Source organism: Oncorhynchus mykiss, chromosome 11, assembly GCF_013265735.2.
Source record: "Oncorhynchus mykiss isolate Arlee chromosome 11, USDA_OmykA_1.1, whole genome shotgun sequence".
Classification (NCBI taxonomy): domain Eukaryota; kingdom Metazoa; phylum Chordata; class Actinopteri; order Salmoniformes; family Salmonidae; genus Oncorhynchus; species Oncorhynchus mykiss.
The window spans coordinates 56397421-56413662 of NC_048575.1; the positions used below are offsets into that span (position 1 = coordinate 56397421).

Below are 16242 nucleotides of genomic sequence, written 5' to 3' on the forward strand. Positions count from 1 at the left end.
AGTCGAGGATCGGTAGGATAGTCAGTTTTACCAGGGTATGTTTGGCAGCATGAGTGAAGGATGCCTTTTTGCAAAATGGGAAGCCAATTCTAGATTTCATTTTGGATTGGAGATGCTTAATGTGAGTCTGGAAGGAGAGTTTACAGTCTAACCAGACACCCAGGTATTTGTAGTTGTCCACATATTCTAAGTCAGAACCATCCAGAGCAGTGATGCTGGACGGGCGGGCAGGTGCGGGCAGTGATTGGTTGAAGAGCATGCATTTAGTTTTACTTGCATTTAAGAGCATTTGGAGGACACGGAAGGAGAGTTGTATGACATTGAAGCTTGTCTGGAGGTTAGTTAACAGTGTCCAAAGACGGGCCAGAAGTATACAGAATGGTGTCGTCTGCGTAGAGGTGGATCAGAGAATCACCAGCAGCAAGAGCGACATCATTGATGTACTGTATACAGAGAAAAGAGCCCGAGGATTGAACCCTGTGGCACCCCCATAGAGACTGCCAGAGGTCCGTACAACAGGCCCTCCGATTTGACACACTGAACTCTGTCTGAGAAGTAGTTGGTGAACCAGGCAAGGCAATCATTTGAGAAACCAAGGCTGTCGAGTCTGCCGATAACAATGTGGTGATTGACAGCCTTGGCCAGGTCGATTGAATACGGCTGCACAGTATTGTCTTTTATCAATGGCGGTTATGATCTCGTTTAGGACCTTGAGCGTGGCTGAGGTGCACCCATGACCAGCTCGGAAACCAGATTGCATAGCGGAGAAGGTACGGTGGGATTCGAAATGGTCGGTGATCTGTTTGTTAACTTGGCTTTCGAAGACTTTAGAAAGGCAGGGTAGAATAGATATAGGTCTGTAACAGTTTGGGTTTAGAGTGTCGCCCCCCTTTGAAGAGTGGTAAGCTGCCGCAGTCATCCCCATCTTTGGGGATCTCAGATGATACGGAAGAGGTTGAACAGGCTAGTAATAGGGGTTGCAACAATTGCGGCAGATAATTTTAGAAAGAGAGGGTCCAGATTGTCTAGCCCAGCTAATTTGTAGGGGTCCAGATTTTGCAACTCTTTCAGAACATCAGCTATCTGGATTTGGGTGAAGGAGAAATTGGGGAAGTTTGTGCAAGTTGCTGTGGGGGTGCAGGGCTGTTGTGTGGTCATAGCCAGGTGGAAAGAATGGCCAGCCGTAGAGAAATGCTTATTGAAATTCTCAATTATCGCGTATTCATCGGTGGTGACAGTGTTTCCTAGCCCCAGTGCAGTGGGCAGCTGGGAGTAGGTGCTGTTATTCTCCATGGACTTTACATTGTCCCAGAACCTCTTGGAGTTTGTGCTACAGGATGCAAATTTGAAAAAGCTGTCCTTTGCTTTCCTAACTGCCTGTGTATATTAGTTCCTAACTTCCCTGAGAAGTTGCATATCGCGGGGGCTATTCGATGCTAATGCAGTACACCACAGGATGTTTTTGTGCTGGTCAAGGGCATTCAGGTCTGGAGTGAACCAAGGGCTAAATCTGTTCCTGGTTCCACATTTTTTGAATGGGGCATGCTTATTTAAGATGGTGAGGAAAGCACTTTTAAAGAATAACCAGGCATCCTTTACTGACAGAATGAGGTCAATATCCTTCCAGGATACCAGGTCGATTAGAAAGGCCTGCTCGCAGAAGTGTTTTTAGGGAGCGTTTGACAGTAATGAGGGCTGGTCGTTTGACCGCAGACCCATTACGGATGCAGGCATTGAGGCAGTGATTGCTGGGATCCTGTTTGAAGACATCAGAGGTATTTTTAGAGGGCAGGTTGGTCAGGATGATATCTATGAGGGTGCTCGTGTTTACAGATTTGGGGTTGTACCTGGTGGGTTCATTGATCATTTGTGTGAGATTTGAGGGCATCTAGCTCAGATTGTAGGACGGCCGGGGTGTTAAGCATAGGATACAGCGTGATGTGCAGAAGAAGTAGCACAAAGTCAAGTAAAAAGTCTTGAGTGCAAAAAAAAAAGATTGTAGAAAGGTGTGCATCTATTACCTGGCGGCATCTAGCCTAGAGGTTAATACTGTTGGGAATCCCAGAGCCTGCAAGGTGGACAAAATCTGTCGTTCTGCCCTTGAGCATGGCAGTTAACCCCCAACAACAACTGCTGCCTTGGCGCCGACGATGCAGACTTCAATTTAAGGCAGACACCTTTCAGTTTAATGCATTCAGTAGTGCAACTTACTAGGTATCCCCTTTCCCCTTTGTGTCAAACAGTCTTTTACTGTGCTATAGGATTCACATAATAGTGAAAATGTTTAAAGCAGATGCTACCCTTCTACAATACAGATAGATGCAGTAGTCAGATAGTCCTTAACCTCTCCACTTCCTCCAGACTGTTTATACAAAACACTCATCAATATGTTATCTCTCTTTACAGATCTGGGAGTGTGCAGCACCACTGGATTGAAATCTATCACTTTGTGGAACATCTGGCTCATAAGTTCATAAGGTGAGAATAATTTGCAAAGACCCTGTAATGTAAAGTTATATCAATTCAATATTAACTAAACTTTCAACTGTTAACCGGCTGGCCATGCCTTCCTCCTGGCTACTCCAACCTCGGCCAACATCCCCCCCCCCCCCCGCAGCTACTCGTCCAAGCCTCTCCAGGTTCTCCTTTACCCAAATCCAGATACCAGATGTTCTGAAAGAGCTGCAAAACCTGGACCCGTACAAATCAGCTGGGCTTGACAATCTGGACCCTCTATTTCTGAAACTATCCGCCGCCATTGTCGCAACCCCTATTACCATCCTGTTCAACCTCTCATATCATCTGAGATCCCCAAGGATAGGAAAGCTGCCGCAGTCTTCCCCCTCTTCAAAGGGGGAGACACCCTGGACCCAAACTGTTACAGACCTATATCCATCCTGCCTGCCTATCTAAGGTCTTCGAAAGCCAAGTCAACAAACAGGTCACTGACCATCTCGAATCCCACCGTACCTTCTCCGCTGTGCAATCTGGTTTCCGAGCCGGTCACCGGTGCACCTCAGCCACACTCAAGGTACTAAACGATATCATAACTGCCATCGATAAAAGACAGTACTGTGCAGCCGTCTTCATCGACCTGGCCAAGGCTTTCGACTCTGTCAATCACCATATTCTTATCGGCAGACTTAGTAGCCTCGGTTTTTCTAATGACTGCCTTGCCTGGTTCACCAACTACTTTGCAGACAGAGTTCAGTGTGTCAAATCGGAGGGCATGTTGTCCGGTCCTCTGGCAGTCTCTATGGGGGTGCCACAGGGTTCAATTCTCGGGCCGACTCTTTTCTCTGTATATATCAATGATGTTGCTCTTGCTGCGGGCGATTCCCTGATTCACCTCTACGCAGATGACACCATTCTGTATACTTCCGGCCCTTCCTTGGACACTGTGCTATCTAACCTCCAAACGAGCTTCAACGCCATACAACACTCCTTCCGTGGCCTCCAACTGCTCTTAAATGCTAGTAAAACCAAATGCATGCTTTTCAACCGTTCGCTGCCTGCACCCGCACGCCCGACTAGCATCACCACCCTGGATGGTTCCGACCTAGAATATGTGGACATCTATAAGTACCTAGGTGTCTGGCTAGAATGTAAACTCTCCTTACAGACTCATATCAAACATCTCCAATCTAAAATCAAATCTAGAGTCGGCTTTCTATTCGGCAACAAAGCCTCCTTCACTCACGCCGTCAAACTTACCCTAGTAAAACTGACTATCCTACCGATCCTTGACTTCGGCGATGTCATCTACAAAATAGCTTCCAATACTCAGCAAACTGGATGCATTTTATCACAGTGCCATCCGTTTTGTTACTAAAGCACCTTATACCACCCACCACTGCGACCTGTATGCTCTAGTCGGCTGCCCTCGCTACATATTCGTCGCCAGACCCACTGGCTCCAGGTCATCTACAAGTCCATGCTAGGTAAAGCTCCACCTTATCTCAGTTCACTGGTCACGATGGCAACACCCACCCGTAGCACGTGCTCCAGCAGGTGTATCTCACTGATCATCCCTAAAGCCAACACCTCATTTGGCCGCCTTTCGTTCCAGTTCTCTGCTGCCTGTGACTAGAACTAATTGCAAAAATTGCTGAAGTTGGAGACTTTTATCTCCCTCACCAACTTCAAACATCTGCTATCTGAGCAGCTAACCGATCGTTGCAGCTGTACATAGTCTATCGGTAAATAGCCCACCCAATTTACCTGCCTCATCCCCATACTGTTTATATTTATTTACTTTTCTGCTCTTTTGCACACCAGTACATGACCATCTGATCATTTATCACTCCAGTGTTAATCTGCAAAATTGTAATTATTCGCCTACCTCCTCATGCCTTTTGCACACAATGTATATAGACTCTCTTTTTCTACTGTGTTATTGACTTGTTAATTGTTTACTCCATGTGTAACTCTGTCTGTTCACACTGCTATGCTTTATCTTGGCCAGGTCGCAGTTGTAAATGAGAACTTGTTCTCAACTAGCGTACCTGGTTAAATAAAGGTGAACAAAAAAAAAATGTGTGTGGGTATGCATGTCTACCAGACAAAGATACCAGATTACCCCCCCCCCCCCCCCCACCCCCTTCTATCGCTGACTACTAAAAATGTACTTTCTATGCCTGTTATATGTGGTTGTCCCACCTAGCTATCTACAGATGTATGCACTAACTGTAGTCGCTCTGGATAAGAGTGTCTGCTATATGACTAAAATGTAAAGAAAGTTAATATACTGTATGAATGTTGTCAATTTCTCTCCAGTCCACAGCTGCGCATGTCCTTCATTGTGTTCTCCACTGAGGGAAGGATTTTGATGCGGCTCACAGAAGACAGGTGAGGGAACAATCTTTCTTTCTTAGGATTTGGGGTATCACCTCTCCACAAGATGTCAGGTATTTTCTGATTCTGAACTGAGTTGATTATCAAGAATCCAGAGAAACATGCAGGATTTAAGGTTCATTGAATTAGAGACATAAGAATCACAGAGAACAATACCCTCACATTGAGTTTGACTGACAATGCTGTCATTTCTTTGGCAAACTGTAAGCTTCAGCATGTGGCTCACAATATATTACATGTCGCATATGGGTCTAATCTTTCCTTAGGTGCATTGTCCACGCAGGCACTGAAACATTTTCAAATGTTTATGGTCTTCCTGCTGTCTCATTTCACACAGGACTCATTTCCCCCACCATCTGCTAGACAATGTCCTGTGCCAATAGGACACTCTTAAAACCCGAAGCACACATAAAGCCCCTCACTACTCTCTGAAATGGAATACCACTTCAACAGAGAGATCATGATAGGTCTTTGTTTCTGTGCCTATGGTCTTTGTCACATCATATCTGTCTGTCAGCTTTTAGTTTAGGGGGAAGACTATGCGTTGTACAAGAAATCAGTCAAAAGGAAAATCTGTTAGATTTGAGGGCTCAAAACAACTCACTTGTTGATGATTATGGGTGTGCATGCATGCAGTTCAATGCTGTACTCAATGTTTGAGTTTGACATTATGATTTGGTAGTAGAACGTCACACATTTATAATTTTAGCAGAACCTAAAGCTACCTCTCATTTGAAGATCTAGGTAATTTAGTTGTAATAGCTTTTTAGCTGCACTTAGATCTATAAGACTGGGCAAACTCTGTCTGAATCAACGTTGTTTCCACATTTCAATGAAATGACGTTGAACCGACTTGGAATATATGTTGAATTGACATCTGTGCGGACTTTTGCAGGGTGAGGGGTGAGACATGATGAATATGAACTGCCCTTTTATCTGTTTGCTTGCTCAGGGAGCAGATTCGCAAAGGTCTGGAGGAGCTCCAGAAGGTACTTCCAGGTGGAGACACCTTTATGCACGAGGGCATCCAGAGGGTGAGCTGTCTGCTTTTAGCTGAGCTCTGAGCTGGAATCTATCTCCATTCTGGCTTAAGAACAAAGAACATGGTTTGGAGCCAAAATGGCACCTGTATCAGTATGGAAGAGTGACTGTATTCACAGGACCACTTTAGCCATTGTTCTGTTTCAATCCAATTCATCTTTTTTTTACAGGCCAGTGAGCAGATATATTATGGAAACTCAGAAGGTGTGTAGTTACATTTAATTTTTCAATTGTTTCCTGCTGGAAGTTGTGCATGATATATTAATTTCTCCTGTCTATCTGTTAGTCTGACATTATTATTTAGATAGCGCTGTGGCAGCAATTACATCCTAATCAAAGGTTTTCTGTCTGTTGATAGGATACCGTACTGCCAGTGTCATCATAGCTCTCACAGATGGAGAGTTGCATGAGGACCTCTTCTACTATGCTGAGAGAGAGGTAAACAGTAAATATAGCCAGAGGGAGAAAGACGAGCCCACAAATTGTAAACAGAAGCGGCACTCCTGTTGGCACAGATCAAACGGCAGCACCATATACATCACCTCAGTAGCACTTTGATCCATTATTTTCAGTGAAGGAAAAGGGGGGCCATTGTTTCTGTCAGATTTATGTCTCCCATCTGCCCATGAATAAAGAAGGCAGAGTCATTCACCGCACATCTGCACAAGGAACCAATGGTTTAGTTGGGAGTGCAGGTGCAGCAGGCGTTCCAAGCTAGGGCTGTTTTAATCAGTTCTGAGCACCCTTGGACACACTTGAGGAAGTGATGCAGATACGGTATCTTTCTCAGTAGCTTTCAAAATGTTGTGGGGAAATGCCATTTACCCTGAACAGGGAGCCTCGGAGCAATAACTTGAAGCTTTATGCTGTCACTCATATTGAATAAAATTGTCAGCTCAGCTCTAAAGGGCCTTCTTTCAGATGCTCATGAAATGTAACATTTGAATCGTGAGCTCTATTGGCTCTAGCCACTCAAGTGTTTCCATCAGATTTTTTATTATTTTTAGAAACAATATTGAATGTCAGTCAACAAGAACTCAGTGCTGTGTGATCTCTTAACTATTACTCAAATCTATGGCTCAGAGTCACCACGGGTCCAGAGGAGCGATCTGGAGGGTTTTTTGTGGTTGTGTGTTGGTTCATGTTGTGCAATGCAGTGCTTTAATAGATTCCAGGTCTTGGCAGTTTTTCTTGTTTTTGCTCTCCTCTGTGAATACCTGACAGGCCAACCGCTCGCGGAGTCTGGGTGCCTCCGTATACTGTGTGGGGGTGAAGGACTTCAATGAGACACAGGTTTGTTGACATGTCTTGCTTCTGTGTGCTCTGATTTGACATCTCACACTGTGTCCCAAACATAAGATGAAAAGGAGGTTGGTGGGTTTGTGAAAATTCAGCATGAACTGAATGAAACTTTTTTTCTTCCTTAGCTGGCAAAGATTGCTGATAGCAAGGACCATGTATTCCCAGTGAACGATGGCTTTGAAGCACTGCAGGGGGTCATTGATTCGGTAAGAGATCTGACTACCAACACAAGGAAAGCTAGAATAATTAAGCAATAAGGCCCGGGGGGGTGTAGTATATGGCCAAAATACCACGGCTAAGGGCTGTGCTTACGCACGACGCAACGCAGATTGCTAGTACACAGCCCTTAGCCGTGGTATATTTGCTATACAGTGGGGCAAAAAAGTATTTAGTCAGCCACCAATTGTGCAAGTTCTCCCACTTAAAAAGATGAGGGAGGCCTGTAATTTTCATCATAGGTACACATCAACTATGACAGACAAAATGAGAGAAAAAAATCCAGAAAATCTCATTGTAGGATTTTTTATTAATTTATTTGCAAATTATGGTGGAAAATAAGTATTTGGTCACCTACAAACAAGCAAGATTTCTGGCTCTCACAGACCTGTAACTTCTTCTTTAAGAGGCTCCTCTGTCCTCCACTCGTTACCTGTATTAATGGCACCTGTTTGAACTTGTTATCAGTATAAAAGACACCTGTCCACAACCTCAAACAGTCACACTCCAAACTCCACTATGGCCAAGACCAAAGAGCTGTCAAAGGACACCAGAAACAAAATTGTAGAACTGCAACAGGCTGGGAAGACTGAATCTGCAATAGGTAAGCAGCTTGGTTTGAAGAAATTTTTATTTATTTATTTATTTTACCTTTATTTAACCAGGTAGGCAAGTTGAGAACAAGTTCTCATTTACAATTGCGACCTGGCCAAGATAAAGCAAAGCAGTTCGACAGATACAACAACACAGAGTTACACATGGAGTAAAACAAACATACAGTCAATAATAAAGTATAAACAAGTCTATATACAATGTGAGCAAATGAGGTGAGAAGGGAGGTAAAGGCAAAAAAAGGCCTTGGTGGCAAGGTAAATACAATATAGCAAGTAAAACACTGGAATGGTAGTTTTGCAATGGAAGAATGTGCAAAGTAGAAATAAAAATAATGGGGTGCAAAGGAGCAAAATAAATAAATTAATTAAATACAGTTGGGAAAGAGGTAGTTGATAGGGCTAAATTATAGGTGGGCTATGTACAGGTGCAGTAATCTGTGAGCTGCTCTGACAGTTGGTGCTTAAAGCTAGTGAGGGAGATAAGTGTTTCCAGTTTCAGAGATTTTTGTAGTTCGTTCCAGTCAAATCAACTGTGGGAGCAATTATTAGGAAATGGAAGACATACAAAACCACTGATAATCTCCCTTGATCTGGGGCTCCACGTAAGATCTCACCCTGTGGGGTCAAAATGATCACAAGAACGGTGAGCAAAAATCCCAGAACCACACAGGGGAACCTAGTGAATGACCTGCAGAGAGCTGGGACCAAAGTAACAATACCTACCATCAGAAACACACTACGCCGCCAGGGACTCAAATCCTGCAGTGCCAGATGTGTCCCCCTGCTTAAGCCAGTACATGTCCAGGCCCGTCTGAAGTTTGCTAGAGAGCATTTGGATGATCCAGAAGAAGATTGGGAGAATGTCATATGGTCAGATGAAACCAAAATATAACTTTTTGGTAAAAACTCAACTCGTCGTGTTTGGAGGACAAAGAATGCTGAGTTGCATCCAAAGAGCACCATACCTACTGTGAAGCATGGGGGTGGAAACATCATGCTTTGGGGCTGTTTTTCTGCAAAGGGACCAGGACGACTGATCAGGGTAAAGGAAAGAATGAATGGGGCCATGTATCGTGAGATTTTGAGTGAAAACCTCCTTCCATCAGCAAGGGCATTGAAGATGAAACGTGGCTGGGTCTTTCAGCATGACAATGATCCCAAACACACCGCCCGGGCAACGAAGGAGTGGCTTTGTAAGAAGCATTTCAAGGTCCTGGAGTGGCCTAGCTAGTCTCCAGATCTCAACCCTATAGAAAATCTTTGGAGGGAGTTGAAAGTCTGTGTTGCCCAGCAACAGCCCCAAAACATCACTGCTCTAGAGGAGATCTGCATGGAGGAATGGGCCAAAATACCAGCAACAGTGTGTGAAAACCTTGTGAAGACTTACAGAAAACGTTTGACCTCTGTCATTGCCAACAAAGGGTATATAACAAAGTATTGAGAAACTTTTGTTATTGACCAAATACTTAATTTCCGCCATAATTTGCAAATAAATTCATGAAAAATCCTACAATGTGATTTTCTGGATATTTTTCCTTCTCATTTTGTCTGTCATAGTTGAAGTGTACCTATGATGAAAATTATAGGCCTCTCTCATCTTTTTAAGTGGGAGAACTTACACAATTGGTGGCTGACTAAATACTTTTTTGCCCCACTGTATCTAAACTGGCTACCAACATAATTGGAGCAGTAAAAATAAATGTTTTGTCATACCCATGGTATACGGTCTGATATACCACAGCTTTCAGCCAATCAGCATTCAGGGCTCAAACCACCCAGTTTATAACAGCATTTTTAATATGCACACTGGTGTTTGATAATTATACCTGTTCTAGGAGGTCACAGAAAATGGTTCCACATGGAACTCATATCCTCACTGCAGTACATCTCTCTCAATCCATTAACACATTACTCAAATAGGAAACGAGGGAAAATAGGACAAATGAAAACACTAAACAGATATTCTGGCCATCAAAACTCACCAGGAACAACATTCCAGGAAAACATGCTGTGACTTCCCAGCTTTTGATCCAAGCTCTTACCAAATAGGATCAGTGAATGAATTCATTATATCTTCTAGCTTCCACCTCAAAGGAATGTACTTATATTGTTGTATCCACTCGGCCGATTGAAAAAGCGAACGGATGAAAGAAAAGGAGAGTCGTGGTGGAGAGGCCACTGTCTTCCGGGCACTGAGTTTCTCTAGCAGAGATAGGGGTCAGACCAGTTGACTGTCATCTGGATTCCATTAACAGCATGCTGAAAGCTCTTGGCTCAGAGTCAGGGAAGAAGGGGAGCATATTGTAAGTCAGTCTGATCTTCAGGAATACAACACATACTTTCCCTGGACAGTGGGGGTATAGAGAGAGATATACACCCAGAGCACAAGGACCGCGAGGAGCACAGAGATGACAACAGGAGACATCAAGCAGATCATAGTATCGAGCTGCACTGGTACACACTGTTACTGTAATTGACAGGAAAAGGAGTATAGGGATTATATTGTAAACCAATACTCTCAACAAATAAACACACAACCTTCTGTAACAAGTGTGAGATACTGTGAGAATGTCTAGACCTTGGTCCCAACCCCCCCCCCCCCCCCCCCCCACCCCCCCCTGTCTCCCTACTTCTCACCACTCACCTCCCTCCCTCAGATATTAAAGAAGTCCTGTATTGAGATCCTGGCGGCTGAGCCCTCCAGTATCTGTGCAGGAGGTAAGTTGATAGACCTTTGGCCCAACCCATTTATCCTCTCTAGTCTCTCAGGTCTTCACTAAATCATACATTTAAAGGCCCCCCACATTGGAGCTCACAACAGGAAGAGAAGAAAAATGTACCTTGGCAGGGGCAGGAGCCTGGTGTGCAGTATATACAGTATCTCCTACACACAGTAGCAGCAACTTCATTTGTCATGAACGATTCAACCCAGGCCTGGTCTCCACTCCATTTAACTACTGTACTAAGGACACAAATCATAGCTGTCTTTTTCCGCTGTGTAATGCTGATCAGTCATTGTCCATTCTACAGTCTTACAACCCACCACTTTCCCCACTGTAAAGATAAGTATTTACGCTTCATGTTTTCTGGGTTCTGTGGTATTGGCTCCAGAGAGCCACTATATATCCACATGTCTGAACAACTGCAGTTGAAGTTTCATTGACCGCAAGATCTCAATTATCCAGGAATCCAGAGAAATACTTTATTTTCAACAACTACTATGGTCAGGGCAGTTTGTTGGCAGAATGTAACCAGAGTGTGAGATGCTGAGATGATAGACTCAGATGTTAGCCTGAACAGCTACAGTATTACATGTGGTGGGACAAATTCAGTCACTGTGCTCCTCTCTTCTCCCTCCAGAAACGTTCCAGGTGGTGGTGAGAGGAAACGGCTTCCTCCATGCTCGGAATGTCCATAAGGTCCTGTGCAGTTTCCGAATCAACGACACACTCACCAAGAGTAAGTGGAATACGAACTGAAAGTAAATAGACAATGGTGCTCTTTTCGGTTTCAATGGCTTGTTCCTAATGCGTACGTAATTTGCTAATCATGTAATAACAAACACAAAGACGCCATTCCTGCAGCTGCAAACTGCTCAGGAAATGTGTGACCAACGTGGTGAGTTACTGTATGAGTTGGACACGGTAAAAAGTCAATGTTTACCAATTGATGTCTCACAGTGCTTCCCAAAAGTGCTCTTCAGGAGTGCAGAGTCAGCAGAGGTTCTCTATGCCCAAACAAGTGCTCATGCCATTTGTTCCTGGTATTACTGGTTTGTGTCTTTTGAAAGGTACATTGTGCTTTAATGGCCTGGGACTGTGCCAGAGCCAGAAGATCAAGGGAAAACAGTGCCACACAGAAGTTAGTGAGGGGGATAGTCCTAGAGGCACATCCAAGTTCCCCTGTGATCTTTAGATGTGGCCTAATGGATGTGTGAGACCAGCCCCCTCTGATGCATGCCAACATGTAGCTGTTGGAGGCCATGCTCTAATAGAAAATAGCCAGCGCTGATGCATAAGCAAGTCTGGAGTCTGGGCCTGAAGGGAAGAGAAGAATAGGATGCCTAGGTTGGAAGAGGTTTTACCCTCAATGTCAGAACAGGGTCTGGAGAAAAGACACAGGCACCAAGTTGATGTCCGTTCTAAAGTAAGTTATTGGCCTTCATTCAGAAGGTCTGAATTGCAATGAAGGATTTCATCCTTGGAATTTGATAGCAGATCAAAGCGCAGTCTTCAGCGCCGTTCAATATTACGGTTGAATAACCTTTACAGTATGGTGCTGCTTAGCATGAATGACCTAGGGACTGCTAACACATTTCTCCTAGTCTGAAGTAGAGTGATGAAGAGACTGGTTTACGGTGACCCAGAATGTTAATTGTTTGTATGTAGTTAAACGCACAACTCCCCACAAACAAGCGGAAGACATGGAAACGATTTAGGAAAAAAGGATAGACAGCTGTGTACCAACTGTCCAGTAGAGCATGTTTAGCCCTAAACTGTTTAGTCATTTCAGACACAACAGGGGCCACCTATAAATCGCTATTGGATTATTGTTTCCTGTGGTTGAGTGTCATTGGTGTCATATGACTGATTCACCTTGCCCCATGATGGGCTCTCCTGTAATCTGCAGAACCCCTAACCACCACAAACACCATCATAGCCTCTCCATAACCTACAAAAGTTTTGGGACCTCGTAGGAAAGGAGCAATGTGTAGCTACATGTGTTCAGCAGCTGAATGGATGTCTCCAGAAACCAGCAGGAGCAAATATAGGCCCTCTGAGCTTTGGCAGTGAAGACACGTCATGGGTATTCTTTCCTCTCGGTGACAATGTTGCCCTGATGGCTAGTGAGCAGCAGCATTGAGATATGTGAAGAATAAGAGTCCACACCTAGTGACGTGATAAAAAGAGGTGGATTAGGAAAAAGTCATTTTATTGAGATTGCATAGTCCTCCAGAAATCTGTGTTGAATGACAGCAAGATTTATTTCGCAGCCACATTATGGTATTAGCTATGTCCAGTTGTTGTATTGTCCCAGTATTAGTTGAATAACATTTTGAGATGGTATGAACTAGTGCAATTAATTCAGATTATACAAATAGATTACTGCAAGTCAAATGGATTTGACCTCATGTGCCTGATCGGAGGGATCCTACCGAACACAGTCATCTCACTGAGAGGCTAGTTACTGATCAGCACAGACTGTAATTTATTGAGTAATATTAAACTGTGAGCATGTCTACACTCAGCAGTAAAGCATGACCTTTTCTCATGTGCACAGAGTAAACAGTTTAATAAAGTGTAAGATGAAGCAAAGCTGTTGGCCAGCATCTAGATCCCTACACTCTTAGAAAAAAAGAGTTCCAAAAACATTCTTCAGCTGTCCCCATTGGAGAACTCTTTTTGATTCCAGGTAGAACCCTTTTGGGTTCCATATAGAACCCTCTGTGGAAAGGGTTCTACAGTGCATTCGGAAAGTATTGACACCTTGACTTTTTCCTCATTTTGTTACGTCACAGCCTCATTCTAAAATTGATAAAATTATTTATTTTCTACACACAATACCCCATAATGACAGTGAAAACATTTGTTAATTTTATTTTATTTAGCACAAATAAGAAACAGAAATATCTTATTTACATAAGTACTTGAAATTGAGCTCAGGTGCATCCTGTTTCCATTGATCATCCTTGATGTTTCTTCAACTTGATTGGAGTCCACCTGTGGTAAATTCAATTGATTGGACATTATTTGGAAAGGCACACACCTGTCTATATAAGATCCCACAGTTGACAGTGCATGTCAGAGCAAAAACCAAGCCATGAGATCGAAGGAATTGTCCGTAGAGCTCCGAGACAGGATTATGTCGAGGCACTGATCTGGGGAAGGGTACCAAAAAATTTCTGCAGCATTGAAGGTCCCTAAGAACACAGTGGCCTCAATCATTCTTTTACAGAATAAGTTTGGAACCACCAAGACTCTTCTTAGAGCTGGCCGCCAGGCCAAACTGTGTAATCGGGGAAGAAGGGCCTTGGTCAGGGAGGTGACCAAGATCCCGATGGTCAGTCTGACAGAGCTCCATAGTTCATCTGTGGAGATGGGAGAACCTTCCAGAAGGACAACCATCTCTGGTGGAGTGCTGCAATCAGGCCTTTATGGTAGGGTGGCCAGACGGAAGTCACTCCTCAATAAAAGGCACATGACAGTTCACTTGAAGTTTACAAAAAGGCACCTAAACGACTCTCAGACAATGAGAAACAAGATTGAACTCTTTGGCCTGAATGCCTAGGGTTCTACCTGGAATCAAAAAACATTTTTCAAAGGGTTCTCATATGGGAACAGCTGAAGAACCCTTTTAGGTTCTAGATATTTTGTAAGAGTGCATGGTAGAAACATGACTACTGCAGAGATTTGGGCCCCGATAACCCTTCAGCTGAGAGAATGACCAGAGTCCTTTGTAGTCAGCTAGCCAGTCAGGCAACCAGCCAGTCAATCTGCCTGAAAAAGGCTCTCAGCTCTCTCGGTCCCATTTGATAGTTTAAGTCCATGCAGAGTGTAAGGTGGGTGACTGCTCAGTTGAACTCTGAGTGGGATATCTGGCTGAGTTTGTGTTGGCTCTGAGCTTAGCTTGGCAGGCAGCAGTATTGATCTCCTGCTCCCCACTCCTCCCCTCCATCCTGCGGGGTGTTAGAGGAGTGGAGCTGTCATCCGTTTGCTGTGGAGTGCTCATGTTCATTTCCTCAGTGCCGGGGTATGTTCAACCTGAGCCAGGGTAAACAGGCTGCTTGGGCAACGATGATGCTCACTGGATCTGTTTTCAAAAGTTTCATAAGTTGGACACAGGAAAAATCAAGGTTCTCTTTAAAAACGAAGATTAAGCTTTTAATAATCTTTTTTCTTTGCTCTGTCAAATGCAGTGGTGTAAAAATATTTTAAAGTACTACTTAAGTAGTTTTTTGGTGTATCTGTACTTTATTTATAGTTTGACAACTTTTACTTCACTACATTCCTAAAGAAAATAATGTACTTTTTTACTCCAAACATTTTCCCTGACACCCAAAAGTACTCATTACATGTTGAGTGCTTAGCAGGACAGGAAAATGGTCCAATTCACACACTTATCAAGATGACACATGGTCATCCCTACTGCCTCTGATCTGGCAGACTCACTAAACACACATGCATAGTTTGTAAATTATGTCTGAGTGTTAGTGTGTACCCCTGGCTATCTATACATTTTAAAAACAAGAAAAAGGCAGTGTCTGGATTACTTTAATATTAGGAATTTTAAATGATACCTAAGTATATTTAGAAATTACATTTGCTTTTGATACTTAATTATATTTAGAACCAAATACTTTGACTTTTATTCAAGTATTTTACTGGGTGACTTTCACTTTTACTTGAGTAACTTTCTATTAAGGTATCTATACTTTTACTCAAGTATAACAATTGTGTACTTTTTCCACCACTGGTCAAATGGGTGTACATGTACACCCATTTGGTATTGAAATCAGTCCTCCAACATCTCTGTATTATGTTAGATTGGTCTTGAGTTACCGTCAGATACTGTATGACATCCGTTCTGTTGTCCTCATTAATCAGATTGTACTGTCACAGTCCAATACCAATAATCCAATTTAGATGATGACATTTCATGATCATTAGTCAATGAACTCCAGACATCAGTTGAAGAAAGATTTGGGACATGATACACAATACCAGTCAAAAGTTTAGACACACCTACTTATTCCAGGGTTTTTCTTTATTTGTACTATTTTCTACATTGTAGAATAATTGTGAGGACATCAAAACTATGAAATAACACATGGAATCATGTAGTAACCAAAATAGTATTAAACAAATCTAAATATATTTTTGTATTTGAGATTCTTCAAAGTAGCCACCCTTTGCCTTAATGACAGCCTTGATGACAGCTTTGCACAATCTTGGCATTTTCTCAACCAGCATCATGAGGAATGCTTTTCCAACAGTCTTGAAGGAGTTCCCGCATATGCTGAGCACTTATTTTTATTTCACTCTGCGGTCCAACTCATCCCAAACCACCTCAATTGGATTGAGGTCAGGTTATTGTGCAGGCTAGGTCATCTGATGCAGCACACGCTAAGCACAAACCAGATGGGATGGCATATCGCTGCAGAATGCTGTGGTAGCCGTGCTGGTTAAATCACTGACCGTGTCACCAGAAAAGGACC

General features: G+C 43.3%; 1 protein-coding gene across 4 annotated transcripts in view; it reads left to right on the forward strand.

Moving 5' to 3' along the window:
• The window catches only part of LOC110536021 (anthrax toxin receptor 1), a 48344-nt gene that overhangs the window by 11107 nt on the left and 20995 nt on the right, over positions 1–16242 (forward strand). For all 4 annotated transcript variants that reach the window (XR_005034682.1, XM_036935853.1, XM_036935854.1 and 1 more), the window contains 9 exons: positions 2407–2478; positions 4777–4848; positions 5807–5888; positions 6066–6099; positions 6254–6333; positions 7120–7188; positions 7323–7403; positions 10685–10745; positions 11388–11486. Coding sequence is in view for 3 of the 4 variants with exons in the window: in XM_036935853.1 (XP_036791748.1) it covers positions 2407–2478; positions 4777–4848; positions 5807–5888; positions 6066–6099; positions 6254–6333; positions 7120–7188; positions 7323–7403; positions 10685–10745; positions 11388–11486 (650 nt within the window). In the remaining variant the exon portion in view is untranslated. The remainder of the gene's footprint in view (positions 1–2406; positions 2479–4776; positions 4849–5806; positions 5889–6065; positions 6100–6253; positions 6334–7119; positions 7189–7322; positions 7404–10684; positions 10746–11387; positions 11487–16242) is intronic.